This window comes from Peromyscus leucopus, chromosome 4, assembly GCF_004664715.2.
Source record: "Peromyscus leucopus breed LL Stock chromosome 4, UCI_PerLeu_2.1, whole genome shotgun sequence".
NCBI classification, from domain to species: domain Eukaryota; kingdom Metazoa; phylum Chordata; class Mammalia; order Rodentia; family Cricetidae; genus Peromyscus; species Peromyscus leucopus.
Genome location: NC_051066.1, coordinates 9,797,059 through 9,811,810, shown reverse-complemented (window position 1 = coordinate 9,811,810; position 14,752 = coordinate 9,797,059). Strand labels below are relative to the sequence as shown.

The 14,752-nt window shown below is 48.8% G+C and overlaps 1 protein-coding gene across 13 annotated transcripts in view; it reads left to right on the top strand.

The window, feature by feature from the left end:
• Positions 1-14,752, top strand: part of Rapgef1 (Rap guanine nucleotide exchange factor 1) — a 123,781-nt gene that overhangs the window by 56,540 nt on the left and 52,489 nt on the right. For 8 of the 13 annotated variants that reach the window (XM_028883305.1, XM_028883298.1, XM_028883295.1 and 5 more), the window contains exons 2-5: positions 5,700-5,836; positions 6,320-6,433; positions 12,302-12,480; positions 14,400-14,556. In XM_028883305.1, coding sequence (XP_028739138.1) covers positions 5,700-5,836; positions 6,320-6,433; positions 12,302-12,480; positions 14,400-14,556 — 587 coding nt within the window. The remainder of the gene's footprint in view (positions 1-5,699; positions 5,837-6,319; positions 6,434-12,301; positions 12,481-14,399; positions 14,557-14,752) is intronic. The other 5 variants (XM_028883302.1, XM_028883300.1, XM_028883299.2 and 2 more) reach the window with 1 other exon arrangement.

The following is a 14,752-nucleotide window of genomic DNA, read 5'->3' as shown; positions in this document are numbered from 1 at the left end:
GAGATAGATTAATAAAATAAATCTTTAAAAACGTGTTTTATGCCCCCAGCTCACAGAATATCGTAGTCCAGCCCAGCCTGCTTCACACATGCTCAGGACATTTACATCAGCCTATAGTGGGCAGAGTCTCCCAACACAAGCCCGTTTCCTAATAAGGTGTCTTGCCTGCCAAGCATCTCCTGTCACTTGCTGAATACCTGTACCTGAGGTCCTCCAGCCACCCAGGTCACCGTATAGCACCAGTTTAGTTGCCCTGCCCTGCCCAGTCTTGTAAGAGTGCACCGTACCGGTAACCTTTGCCTTAGCACAGACTGATCCGCACGGGAGGTGCAGTGTCTCCTGCATGTGTGGTCGGTCTCCATCACACCATCCATGTCAATCAAGGGGGAGAACATTTTCAGCCAGCTCAGGGGTTAAGAGCACTGCTCACTCTTCCAAAGGACCTGGGTTCAATTCCCAGAGCCTATGTTGGCAGCTCACAACTGTCTGTAACTCCAGTTCCAGGGGGTCTGGCATCCTCAGACATACGTGCAGGCAGAACGCTAACGTACATTAAAAGATAAATAAATCTTTAGGGGGAAAAAAGAGTTAGGGAGGCACATGTCAGTGTGTTGCCCTGACTCCAGTCCACATTCTGCACTATTCTACAATGACATGAACCTTGAAGTATGAGGAAGGAAGTATCAACTGTAAATGGACCTGCCCTCCTCTGGTGAGGATGGAGGGGAGAAGTGAGGGCCAGAAAACCCCACCATTCCACTTTATCTGCTCTGACCTCCGAGGGCTGCTCCTGAGTCCTCCTGCCCAGTGGGCCAGGCGGACTTCCTTCAGGCCAGTGTCCACTCTGCCCTGCAGAGTAAGGGCTTCCTGCTGCTCCGGAGCACCCAGCCTGAGGCGGGGTTTGGTTTACTGTGTTTGAGTGAAGGCCAGAGGCTCTTCTGTGTGGCCCTGATGCTTCTGGGCTCCCTGGTGATCTTCAGAGGCCAGAGTTTATCTGGTCCTACCTGACCCTGGGAATGTCTTTGACCAAGAAGTCGAACTTTGATCTTGTTAAGTTGTGTGCAGCAGTGCGGACAGTGAGAGCCTTGAGACAGCTGTGTCACGGTTGGGAGACACCGTTGATGTGAGTACTAAATTGCTAGGGATTTTGATGGAGTGCTTTTTATTTTCCAAAACTACGGGTAACTTACAATAACATTTGTCCTTTAGTTTTCCTGCCAGTTTTAAGTATTTTTTCCTGTGGCTCTCTCTGCTGTTGCTGAAAGCAGTAGTGTTGTGTTCCTCCTGGTGTGGGGCTGTTGGGTGACAGCTGAGCGTTCTTTGGTTGAAGAACTGGTTCCTGAGCATCCTGTGGGCCAGATGCTGTCAGCCTACCAAGCACACAGGGATGGCCCTCAGGGAACTTGCATCCCCGTCAGGAAACAGCCTAATGAGGATAATAAGGAAGGTGGCTGCAGATTACAAAGTTGCCTGGTGGGTTGGTTAGTTGTTCTCATCAGCTTTGTTGAGATGTCATTTCTGTGTCTTAGCACTTGCTCACTCGAAGTGTGCAGTGACTTACCTGCTTGTGCAACCATCATCAGATGCCACTGTTATCTCTGCTCTCCCCAGAAAACCCCATGTTCCTCAGTGGTCCTTCCCCAGCCTTCTCTTTTCCCTCTGCAGTCTTAGGCAGCCACTGGCCCGGTTTTTTGTTTGTTTGTTTGTTTTGTTTTTTTGTCTCTGCGGACTTACTGTACTGGACTTCTCAGACAAATAGAAGCACACAATATGTGGGCTCTGGTGTCTGGCTGTCATGCATAGGGTAATGCTGTCAAGATTATCCATATTGTTGCAAGGTCACCATTCCACTGGTGGATATACCCTATTCTATTTATTTGTCCACGGGCGTTTGGGCCTTTGGGTTATTTTCACCTTTTGGCCATGGTGAAAACTGCTGCTCTGAACTGCTGTGCACACCCTATGGATGCTTCTCTTTACTTGTCTTAGACATACAACTACCAGTGGAATTTCTAGAATGCGGTGTTTGATGACGACCTGCCAGGTGTGTGCCAATGAAGCTATTACATTCCCAGCATCAGCCTATGAGGCTCCCAGTTCACCCAGTCCCCACCAATACTTGGTATACCTGTTGTTTTTAGTACTCCTCAGCATCAGGTGGTCTTTATTTACATTCCCCTAGTAATGTTAACTATTTTTTGTTTGTTGCTTGGTTGCCGGGTTGTGTCCTGCGGCACACCCCCACCCCCCCACCCCACCCCCGTGCTAGAGATCAAACCCAGGGCTCCCACCTGAGCCCAAGTGTTGACCATCTCTCTCTCTTTTTGGGAGAGGGGGGTTCGAGACAAGGTTTCTCTGTGTAGCTTTGGTGCCTGTCCTGGATCTCGCTCTGTAGACCAGACTGGCCTCAAACTCACAGATTGCCTGCCTCTGCCTCCGAGTGCTGGGATTAAAGGCGTGCACCACCACCACCACCACCACCACCACCACCACCACCACCACCACCACCACCACCCGGCCATCTTTTTTATATATTTATTACCAGTATGTTCTTGGAGAAATATCTTTTCAAATTCTTTTTATTTTATTGATTTTATTTATTGTGTGTGTGATGTATATTATGTGTGTGCACTGTTGTGTGTATACACAGCATATACATGGTCTGAGGACAGCTTCCAGAAGCTGGCTCTCCTTCCACCATGGGTTCTTGGGATCAAATTCAGGTCATCAGGCTCCAGTGACAAGCATGGTTTTTTTCTTACTATCCTTATTCAAATTCATTACTCATTAACGTAATTTGGGGGTGGGTGGGTGGGTTGGTTGGTTGGTTGTTGATTTGGTTTAGTTTGGTTTGGTTTTTGAGACAGGGTTTCTCTATGTAGCCCTGGCTGTCCTGGAACTTACTTTGTAAACTAGGCTGGCCTTGAACTCACAGAGGTCCACCTACCTCTGCCTCCTGAGTGCTGGGATTATTTTGTTTTGAGACAGGGTCTTCCTGGACAGCTCACACTGGCTTGGAGCTTACAGTCTTTCTGCCCCTTTGTTCACTCTAAGGGTTATTTGTCTGCTGTTGCTGAGTTATAAAGTTTTATTGTCATTGTTGTTGTTTATATTGCAGTGCTGCACGCAGCACGTGCAAGGCCGTGGCTGAGTTAGGCAAGCTCTCTACCAGTGAGCCACATCCCATCGACTTCCTTCTTGGAGTGTCTGCGGGTTTTTGAGACAGGTCTGGCTGTGTAGCCCAAGCTGACCTCAGTTTTGTAATCTTGGTGCCTCAGCCTCCAGAGTACTAGGATTTGAGGCATACACCACCAGGCCTCCAGCTCCCCAGAAAGATTTTCCCTTCTATATGCAGTCCCTCATCGGATATATAATCTGTGACTACTTTCTCCATCCTATGGGCTCTTTCCACTTCCTTGATGTAGTCATTACAGCACAGATTTTAATGTTGATGGAGTTCTAATTGATCGATTTTTATTTCTGTTCCTTATGCTTTTGGTGTTACAGCTAAGAATGGGCTCCAATCCAAGGCCACAAACCACCTTTGCTTTCTTCTAAGTGGTTTAACTCTTAAGTTCAGATCTTTGACTTATTGGAAGCTCATTTTAGTATGCAGTGTAAAGCAGAGGTCCCAGTTCATTCTTTTACACTGCTTGTTGAAAGGACTGTTCCTCCCTCATTCAGTGGCCACCCTATCCTTGTTGAAAATCAGTGTAGACGTGCGGGCTTATTTCTGGAGTCTTAGTTTTTCTGTTCTTGGGTCCATCTTTATGCTATAGTACCTCAGAGTCTTGATTAATATGCTTAATTTTTACATCGAGACATATCAGTCCTCCCGCTTTGCTGTTTGTTTTGGCTGTTCTGGATGTCTCATATTTCTTTACTAATTTTAGGATTAGAGTGTCAACACTTACCAAAAGAATTAAGCTAGCAGAATTCTCTGGGATAGCAAGTTGTTACTATTGAAATATTACTGCTGTAACAATAGTAAGCCTTTTGAACCAAGAACATGGGATACTTTTCCACATATTTCAGTTGTCTCTAATTTCAGCAGTATTTAATGTAAGTGTGAAATTTCTCTTGCAAAATCTATGTCCAAGGATGTCCTTTTTGATATAAATTAAAGGTTTTTTAATTTATCATTTTGAATGTTCATTGCTACTTTATAAAAATACAAATAGTTTTAATATGTTGATGTTGTGTCCTATGGCCTTACTGAATCTATTAGTATTGGTAGTGTTTTGTTTTGTTTTGAGACAGAATCTATTATGTAGCCCTGGCTGGTCTGAACCCACTGTGTAGACCAGAGTGACCTAGATCTCACAAAGCTCTGTCTGCCTCTGCCTCCCAGGTGCTGGGGTTAAAGATGTGCCACTACGTGAAGCTGTTGTGTTTTATTTACTTCTTTATTTACTATGGTTCTGGGCCAAGCCCAGGCCATGGGCACACAAGGCAAAGCACTGCCCTCTCCATTGAGCTGTCTCTACCTGGTGTTAGCAAAGAGTTTCCATACACCATCTCCGCAAATAGAGAGCTGCGTGTGCTCCTGCATACCAGTGACCCTGGAACTCCAGCGGCTGAGGCAAACTCACTGTGAGGCCATCTTTTATTTACTTATTTTGGTTTTTCTTTTCTTTTCTTTTTTTCTTTTTTTTTTTTTTTTTTGGTTTTTCGAGACAGGGTTTCTCTGTGTAGCCTTTCCTGAAACTCACTCTGTAGACCAGGCTGGCCTCGAACTCACAGAGATCCGCCTGCCTCTGCCTCCCGGGTGCTGGGATTAAAGGCGTGCGCCGCCGCCGCCACCAACACCAACACCCAGCCCTATGAGGCCATCTTGAGCCATATAGTGAGACCCTGATGAGAACATAGAGAAAAAGTGTCGTTCTTCCTTCTAAGCTGAGTACTTTCCCCCCTCTTTACTAATTATCCTGTAAGAAACCTCAAGGGCTGGAGAGATGGCTCAGCAGTTAAGAGCACTGGCTGTTCTTCCAGAGGTCCTGAGTTCAATTCCCAGCAACCACATAGTGGCTCACAACCATCTGTAATGAGATCTGGTGCCCTCTTCTGACATGCAGGCAGAATACTGTGTACATAATAAATAAATAAATCTTTATAAAAAAAAAAAAAAGAAAGAAAGAAAGAAAGAAACTTCAAGTACAGTGCCAGCCAGAAACGGTGACAACAGACATCCTTGAGTCATCTTACTCTTGGAACTCATTCAGTCTTTTATATTAGACCAGAGGGTTTTAGCACCCTGCTTCTGTTTCTGTCTGCTGCCATCTCTGAGACCTGGCCTGTGCCGCCTGTGCCTCCTACACTGAAGGATAGGAGACTGGCTACAGAGACCTTCCCTGGTCCTCCTGAACATCCTCCCCTCTCTGAGCCCATGGCTATTCTTAACTGTTTCTCCTGGACATTGACTAGATGCTCATATGGAACCAGCAAGGACATGCTGACATTTTATGCAAGTTCTTCTTAATGCCCATCCTGCCTACCTCTGTTGCTCACAATTATAATCACCCTAAGACAGGTAGAAATTGCAAAACTGGCCATATGTAAGCAGAGTGTTAGAATGGGCCCATATGTCCTTTCCTCTGACTCTTTCAAGAAGGTCTTAGCTTAAAGGCCCTATTCCTTTCCACCAGGAAGCTCCAGCTTCTCCCGCCTCCTCCTCTAACAGTCAGGCCTCTGTGTTTCAGACTCTCAGCGTTCTCATCTCTCCTCCTTCACCATGAAGCTGATGGACAAATTCCACTCTCCCAAAATCAAGAGAACACCATCCAAGAAGGGAAAGCCAGCCGAGGTGTCGAAGACTCCTGAGAAGCCTGTGAGCAAAGTAAGCTGCATCTCTAGGTGTTCCTCCTGGCCCCAGCCTGTGGCCAGCACTGGCGACTCCACTGTGCATAAGTGCACTTTCTAGGGCCATCTATGTCCCTGGGACCTGGGACCTCTAGGATGATGTGTGCCTGTCCTGCTAATCAGTCCAGCCAGTGGCTTGGACAGTTCTGTATCATCCTCTGGGCATTTAAAATAGCTCAGAGCATTGTGCTCACACCTGGTGCTGCCTCCCTCTCTGAGGCCCTGGGGTACCTCTCACACAGGGCTCTGATGTACTGAACAAGTCATTCAGCCCCAGGACCTGGGCTCTGAAACTCACAAAGCCCTGAATCCCATCTAAAGATATCCTCCAGCACTAGTAACCTCATCAGGGCCAGCTGAGCCAGATGTGTGGAACAGCTGTTGATTCTCATCAGCCCCTCCCTCCAGCCTGCAACATCCATTTCAAGCTCTGTAGGAATCCAGGTTTCCTCTCTTCCAGGAGGCAAGAGACAGATTTCTACCAGAGGGCTACCCTATCCCCTTGGATCTGGAGCAGCAGGCAGTAGAATTTATGTCCACCAGTGCTGTGGCTTCCAGGTCTCAGAGGCAGAAGGTCAGTGTGACATTAAGAACAATTGGGGTTGCCTTGCCTTCCACTGCAGAACTTCCACTGGTCCATGGTCTGGGGATGGAAAATTACCTGTGGCGATGTCATTGTGTCTTAGCTGGGTGGCAACCATGGGCTTAAGTATTTCATATAATTCTTGAATAAAAGCATCTATCTGAGTGGTCTTGATGGGGAGGGAGCTCAGTCTCCGCAGCCAAAGTTTGGGTCCTCAAGAGTGGAATTGAGTGGGCACTGGGGCAATGGATGAGCATCACCTTTCCAGAGTGGCTGCTCTGTCCCTGAGTTGCTGAGATGATGGGCATGGTGTATTAAAAAAGGCTTCTAAAGCCTTGGGATGCTATTGCAGCCAACTGTAAGGTTCTCAGCAAGGGGCGCCTGTGTCACCAGCACTGGCCCTGACAGGACCTCTCTCCAGCCTTGTGCTGAGTGCTCAACCCTCTTCCCAACATCTCTGACAGTGAAAACCTGCCCTGCTTAAAAAGAACCGAGTCTCTAAAGGTGGGGAGCCACAAAGCAGTGGGAAAGTCTGGATTTGGATGCAGGCTGTTGATGCCGGAGCCTGACTGGGGCTCTCTGTGGTTGGTGCTGAGGGTCTGCTCCAGGGCCTCGTGTGTCCTAGTCAAAAGCTTTGCCCCAAGCTATGTCCCCAGTCCTGGGTTTTGCTTTATTTTGTTTGAAACATGCCATGGCTCTCTAGCCTAAGCTAGTCTTAAAGTGCAATCCTCCTGCCTCTGCCTCCTGAATGCTAGGACCACAGGTGCGTGCCATCATACCCAGCTGCTATGTGTCTTCTTTAAGAAATCAAGTCCTATGTGTTTGTTAATGTCTCAAAAGTCAAAATGTTCATTTGATGCACTACTTTACATTAAAAAATACACTTAGCGATGTAAATGAAAACAAGCTTTGTAGACGAACTGCTCCCCCTGCCCCTGTGACGATCCAGGAGTAATTAAATATAGAACTGCTGTCATAGCTGTCAGTTTAATGTGGCTCACAAACGCTACCCTGTTTATGTGAACAGTCTCTTAAAAGTCTAGTTAAAGGTAGAAGGTTTGTAAGAAATTCTGTTGGACGAGTTGCTTCCTATGAGCAGGAGAGCGGTACTTGGCATTTTTCAGGTGCACTGCTTCAGTGTAGAAGCCTTGAGCAGAGAGAGGTTTGTTCTGTGTCATAGCATGCATAGCACACTCTCAGAGCTCACACCTTTAAGCCGTGCAGCATATAACTGGCTCATTGACAGACAGCTTTGCTTTGCAAGAGAATGTTGATGGGAAAATGCTCCGCCATTTGATCCTGCATTGGCCGAAGAAAGACCATGGAGGGAATTTTGATAGAAACATACCCTTCACTTAGTGAGGTGTCTGTAAGCCCCAGCAATGCCTGAGACGTTTTCAGTTGTCATCACAGGAGGGTGAAGCAGGAGCTAGTTGCATGTGCAGTTGGTAGGTGCCAGCAATGCTGGTGAAGAGCCTATAGCAGCAGGGTGTCCTCTCCAAGGCCTGGGATGTTTGTAGTGCTGAGGTGAGACCTGCCCCATAGCAGGAGCTGCAGGTACAGCCTCTGGGGCCAGGGCCCGGGTTAGAGCTCAACCCTGCTCATCCCAGGGCCCTTAATGAGTGTGGGCTGCTGTTTAGTGCAGGCCCAGGATGGAAGCTGCCACAGCACACAGGTGAGAGGACAGTGTCCACAAGCCTGTGGTGTGGGAGGGCGCTGCTGCCTGTCACCGTCTCCCTTCTCTGTCACCTCTTGCGAGCGTTTGCATATGCATCTCTGTTATTCCACTTGTGGCGTTCCTGTAACTCCCAGGATCTGAAGCATAGGAGGCGGAAGTGCAGATCTAGACTGTTGCTGCTTCCTGGGTTCTCCTTGTCTGCCCTTGTCTGCCCCTGTCTGTCCCTGTGGTTCACACCTGGTGTTTTATTTTTCTGCTCCAGCCACGTGGAGAGAGAGCTTTTGTTATTTCTAATAGACAGGATTGGCTGTGGCCCAGACTTTCTAATTAAGTCTGTTTTGTCCACTGTTTTCAGCCTGGGTCCATCTAGACACAGTAGTCTTCTCATAGAAAAATTTGTCAGTTCTTCTTCAACCTTTTAGCAAGCTTAGCAGTGAGCTGTGGATTGTTAAAAGTAGCAGAGAAAGTTTAGTCACATCCCAAAGCTGATCATCTCTATATGATTAGTTAACAGAGGCCAAAAGTGGCTCAGAAGGGGTGAGTTCTTCAACCCTTGGGGCATCTAGACAGCGGCTGAACCCTAGGGCCTCTCCTGTGGACTCCTGAAGGAGTTCCCCTTTCAGCTGTGGAGATCTGTGAAGCAGGCAGAGAGATGCTACTGCCCCAGAGCCTGGCACAGCTGAGCTCTGTTAGATGTACCTCTCTGCAGGGCCTGGCTGCTGGGGACAGAAAAAGGAAAGATGAGTTGTCTTTACGTGATCCTGGTTCCGGTTTTGGTTGTTCTGCTGTGTTGTGGTGTTATAGCCCCGGCTGTCCTGAAACTTGTGACCAGACTAATCTCAAACTCACAGAGACTGACTACCCCTGACTTCCAAGTGCAGGCATTAAAGGCACAAACCATCAGCCCCACCTGGTTCCAGCTTTTTATATGCTGCTTCTAATGGCTCCTCCCCACCCATGACTCGGCCCACGACTACCTGATTGACTGTCTGCATTGCTATGAACACAACTTAGTTCCCATGAAGCAGAGAGGCCAGGGCTGCAGGTACGACCTGGGTGTCTGCTCCTGCTCTGATGTGAGGCAGTAGCTGAAGACTGGGGCCAGTTTATATCCCTTCCTTTCCCTGTCTCTGTACTATTCAGTGGCTCAAGACAGAAAAGCACAGGTGCTGTGGTGTCACCACTACCAGGCAGGAGAGTGACCTCAGCTTCCACTTAACCTGCGTCCCCTTTATTTATTAAATAATAGCTTTGAGCCCAGGGCTCTCTGGGACGTGGGGTGGGGTGGGTACGTGTTATGGTGTTCGTTTGCTATGTCGTCTAGGCTGTTGCAGATCTCCAACTATTTACTGTGTTGCTGGGACCAGGTGTGTGAGAGCAGTTCTGACCATGTTGCTCAGGCTAGTCTCAAACTTGTATTTCTGCCTCCTAAGTGCTGCGATTATGAGTGTGCAGCACCATACCAGCTTCCTCCACACTTTTGAACTGGTGTTTATTTGTTTGTTTGTTTGTTTTGTACTGTCCAAACTGTAGAATGAAACATATCCAGTTTGTGTTCTAATTTTGTCACTCAGCTGTGGGATCTTGGGCAGGTTACCTATCCTACCCACTTTCTGCCTAGCCTCAGTTTCCCCACTTATGAAATAATAGCATCTGTTCTGTGGGAAGGCAACAGCCTGGACTGAAAGAAATCCATCCGAAGTGCAGAGCTCTGTGGGTGGCTTGAAACACTCAGTGTGGCAGCTGTGACCTGGCCCTTTCCTCCCCACTCCGACCTTTACAGCCTCTGTCCTCCTCCCTTACCTTTCCACTAGTAGAAATGTTGCTAGTGACGTCCATACTCGCCCAGTCAGGCGCCCACTTGGTTGTTTCTGTTTCTTGGACTGTTTTTCAATGCTGGGGATGGAACCCATGGCCTTCCTTATGCTAGGTAAGTGCTGTTCCACTGAGCTCCAGCTTCAGGCACCCACTGTAACTTCTTTAATAACATAGGGCAGATGTGCTCACCTGTTCCCAAACAAGGAGCTGGAATCTACTGCTCCCAAGTCCAGCGTGGCCTTTGAACTAGGCCCTTCCCGGGATTGAGAGCCTCACAGAGTTACCAGTCTTATGAGGACAGGTGCTCATAAGGACAACTTAGGTGCTTATGAGGACAACTGCTCCCCTGGGGTGGGAGAGGCATGCAGGTTGGTCACTCTGAGGTGACTCTATAGTGCAGCACAGCACTGAGTCCCCAGGTCAGCTGGTGCTCTGTTATGCACTTTGCTGACTGCTGATCACCGTTTAACAGCTGAAGGGCTCAGGAATGTAGAGCATTAGGAGACCATTCATTCAGGGATGGAATTTAGTAGACGGAGACAGAGACTACCTGACCCTGCTGAGTCCTTACTGAGCTCCTTTACTGAGTCCAGGGAGCCTGGCTCCCATGTGGCTAGTTTGGTCTCTCCTCAGTGGCAGGAAAAGCCTTTCTGCTCCAAAGTGCCTGCACTTGGAACTGTTTCCCCTCTCGGCGCTCCCTTCACTCTTGCCTGTGTGTGATGTGTTCCCTTCTAGTCTGTTTTGATGTCAGGACACAGTGTCCGCCCTCCTTCCTCCTGTCACCAGGCCTGGGAGTCCTGATTCTGGCCCCGGGTGGGGGTTGGGGGGTGTTACAGCAAAGCTGAGCACTCTTACCCAGGCAGCAGAAAAAGCAGTGCTCAGCCTCTTAGAGACAGGCAAGAAAGGAACATGTCAGGTAGAGATAGGAGGAAAACAGTGGCTGTCACGGGAAGGGGGGGGTCTTGGTGGTCTGCAGAGCACTCTGAGAAGCCGCACCAGGTCTTTGGAAGTTAGCTCAGTGAAGTACTGTTTATTTGATTCCATCCACTTACAGATATTTCTTTTAGTGTTCCTATGAAATAGCCTCCCATATTGGATTTTTAAATGAGCCAGGCAGTGGTGGCACACGCCTCTAATCCCAGCACTTGGGAAGCAGAGGTAGGCGAATCTGAGTTCCAGGCCAGCCTGGGCTACAGAGTGAGTTCCAGGACAGCCAAGACTGTTACCTAAAGAAATCCTGTCTCGAGAAAACAAAAAAAACAATTTTTTAATGATAGTCCCTGACATTATCTGGGGGTGAGATAATCACTTTATAATACTTCTGCCATCCATATATTTATAGACTACTACTTAAATCAACATTTTTGGTAGCATCTCTTGCCCTCGGTTGCCATTGCTTGGACCCTCTGGACCTTCGGAAGCCCACCGGTTTCCACACCCTCCTCACTTCACTAAGTGTGTGGTCTGTGTGTGTGTGTGTGTGTGTGTGTGTGTGTGTGTGTGTGTGTGTGTGTGTGTGTATGTACTGTGGCTCTCGGGTCTGCTGCCGCCGCCCTGGATCTGCACCGCTGGAGAGGGAGGCTGGGGAGAGGAGTCTGGAGCTGTGTGCCCCGCTGGGTGTGGGTTCAAGGCTGCCTGCAGGCAAGGAGAAAGAAGTGGGAGTTAGGAGGGTGAGTTCTGGAAATCCAGGCACTGTGGGGTTTGGTTTGGTTTTTTGGTTTTTTGTCTTTTTCTTTCCAGGTGGCTCTCTTTGGAATCAGAGTACCCAAATGCTGTTAGCAGCCACTGCACCAGCAGTCACTGGATTACTAACATTGGCTCTGGCCTCCTCTCCTCCTCTTTCCAGCCCTGAGATTGGAGTCCTTTGAAGTCACAGTTCTTTCATGGGGAGGGAGCTCCAGGTTTGGGTAGGACTGTGTGGGGAACTAGGTGGAGGATGGGCTGTGAATGCATCCAGTCCTCCAATCTTTGGATCCTGACTATGATTCTGGGATTAGTATACGTGTACTGGGGCATGACTGTTGCCTCCTGTGTCCTCAGAGGCCTCATCGCCCACTGGGAGATAGAGAGGAAGTGCTATCTCAGGTAGCCAATGAGAATACTGAGGAGAATGTTTTCAGGATCTCAGAGTCTGGGAAGGGGATCCCCAAGTCTCTAAATGACCCTGCTAGTCCTAAGCCTGTCTCCTTCCCTGCTAGTCCTGTCTCCTGATCACAGTCCATAGAGAAACCATCTGACTTGGTCTCTGCTGCCAGAAAGAACCTTTTCTGTTTGCAGGAGTGTCGAGCTAGTTGACAGATTTGACTGTTCAGAATAGCTCCTTTGACTTCTTGCCATTCCTGAAGCGTGCTGTTCCCTTTCAGAGCCTGTGCTGGTTGGAGGAGAAAGAGAAGGAGGTGGTCAGCGCCTTGCGCTACTTTAAGACCATTGTGGACAAAATGGCCATTGATAAGAAGGTTTTGGAGATGCTCCCAGGGTCAGCCAGCACGGTGCTGGAGGCCATCTTACCCCTGGTACAGACTGACCCCCGGATCCAGCACAGGTGAGTTCCCTGAAGGTCCTTAGCTCTGACAGCAGTGGGGCTTAGAGGCACCTTGGTTTGGGGCATTTGAAACGTGAGGGGAAAGGAGGCCTGCATTTGCTCCCATTTTCCAGCCTTGAGGCGACTGCTCCTCCAGAGGCCAGGATGCTGGCTGACACCACCATCCCAGCAGATGCACGGCCCTTGAAGCTGTGGCTGTATCTTTGCTGCATTAGCTTACTAGAGTGATCGATCATATTGAGTTGGACTCCCTCTTAGAGCCTCCGTCATCACTTAGCATGACGTTCAGTCCTGTCATACAGGTCCACAGCTGCTGGGATTATCATCTGATAAAGCAAGGTGTAGTGGACCCTTGCTGTGCCAGGCCAGGCCCTGCCAGGCAGCCTTTGATTGCTAGAGTACCTTTTCCTCTGACAGGTTAGCTTGGCCTGTGTTTATTGTAAAGTACAACAAGGAAAGCAGTGCTAGATGCAGTCTCCAAGCTGGTAGGAACTCTTCTGAAGAAGCTGGCAGGTCTGAGGTTTTGTCCGTGGTGCCCGTTCATCATCGATGCATCATCTCCGTGTGGACTTCTCAAGGCAGCTTAGTGTCCATTTAGCCCCGTGAGACTGAGCTTTCATGAATGGCTTTCAGAACTTGGCAATGAAGTTCACAATTTTCTTCTGAGAGATAACAAATTGTGTGTCTTTATTTCCAAGAAATAGTCTGCCTGGGACGTCCACACCAGCCTCTGCTGGCTGCCCCCTAGGGATTGGGCCTCTGGCTCTCTGCGCCGCTGCTTGCTTGGCGCTGCCGTCTGCACTGTGGCTCTCCCTTAGTTCACTCCATGGAAGCTCCGTGGTGTCTTTTGAGAAACTGAGCCTGACATTAGGCCATCGGATGTGTGGAGGTTTCTCTAGATGCTGTCATACCTCTGTTCTCATGTGAGGGCCCCCACCAGGAAGAGTTCAAATCGAGTTCAAAAGCTGAGCTCCCCAGGATGTGATGAGTGCACACTGAGGAAGGCAGTGAGAGAGCTGCAGAGAAGGAAAAGGTGGTGGAGGAAAGCAGCTGGACCGGCAGGGCCGATAGAAGGACAAAAACTCCAGAGGACCTGCTGCTAGTGTTGGGCATGTCCCCAGGGCACTTGACCTGCCAGACAGGCGGCAGAACTGGTTCACCCTTTCCCTCCTGCCTCATCCTTGTGAGCCCGTGACACCATCCCCAGGCTTCTTGACCTGCTCCCCTCATTCTCAGGGACCAGAGGGGTTTGCTTTCCTTCTTGCTGTGTTCTGTTGGTGCATACAGAGCGCAGCCATGGCTGGCAGAGAGCGTAGCTCCTTCCCTTGTGCTGATGCACTTCCCAGAGCCTCATCGGTACAGTGCTTAAAGACCGCTGGTGTTCGGGCCTGCTTTAGTCACATCTTACAACATTGTGTTGTCTTATCTAAATTGTACCCTTGGTTTTTAAGTGTCTGCTTTAGTAGTGAGGGAGTTTGCTCTTCTGTTACAATGTATAAAGTCTGAAATGAGAGCAGTAACCCTTTCAAGAATTCCTTAAGAAGACTCATCGTACAGGCACTCTGGAGGCAGAGGCAGGCAGATCTCTGTGAGTTCAAGGACAGCCAGGGCTACACAGAGAAACCCTGTGTTGAAAAACCAAAGAGAGAGAGATCAACTGAGTGACTATGGCACTTGCTCTAATCTCAGCATCAGGATGCTGAGGCAGAAGAATTAAGAAGTCAGGCCAAGGCTAGTCTCGGCTACAGAGCAAGACCCTGTCTCAAAAAAAAAAAAAAAAAAAAGAAAACCATGGGTTTTATAAAAGAAATGTTACCTGGACACTGAAATGCTGGCTCCCTTAGTGCTCCCAGGGAGGGAGGGAGGGAATGATGCAGACTGCTTTCTAATGCTCTTTACCCTTCTCCGCCTCCCTGTAGCTCAGCCCTCTCCTCCTGCTATAGCCGAGTATACCAGAGCCTCGCCAACCTCATCCGATGGTCTGACCAGGTGATGCTGGAGGGTGTGAACTCAGAAGATAAAGAGATGGTGACGAGTGTGAAGGGGGTCATCAAAGCTGTGCTGGATGGAGTGAAGGTAATGGTCACGTTCCAGGTGGCCCTAACTGAGCGGCCAGCCTGCTGCCAGAAGCTGTGAACTTGATTATAGACCATACACTGGAGTGAATGTCTTCCAGAGCTATGGGATGGGCCAATTCTGTCCAAGTAACTGCTTCATTCTCACGCTGCCAGAGACCATCAGCCCCTCCTACATTTGGTGTTCAGTCCTCTGT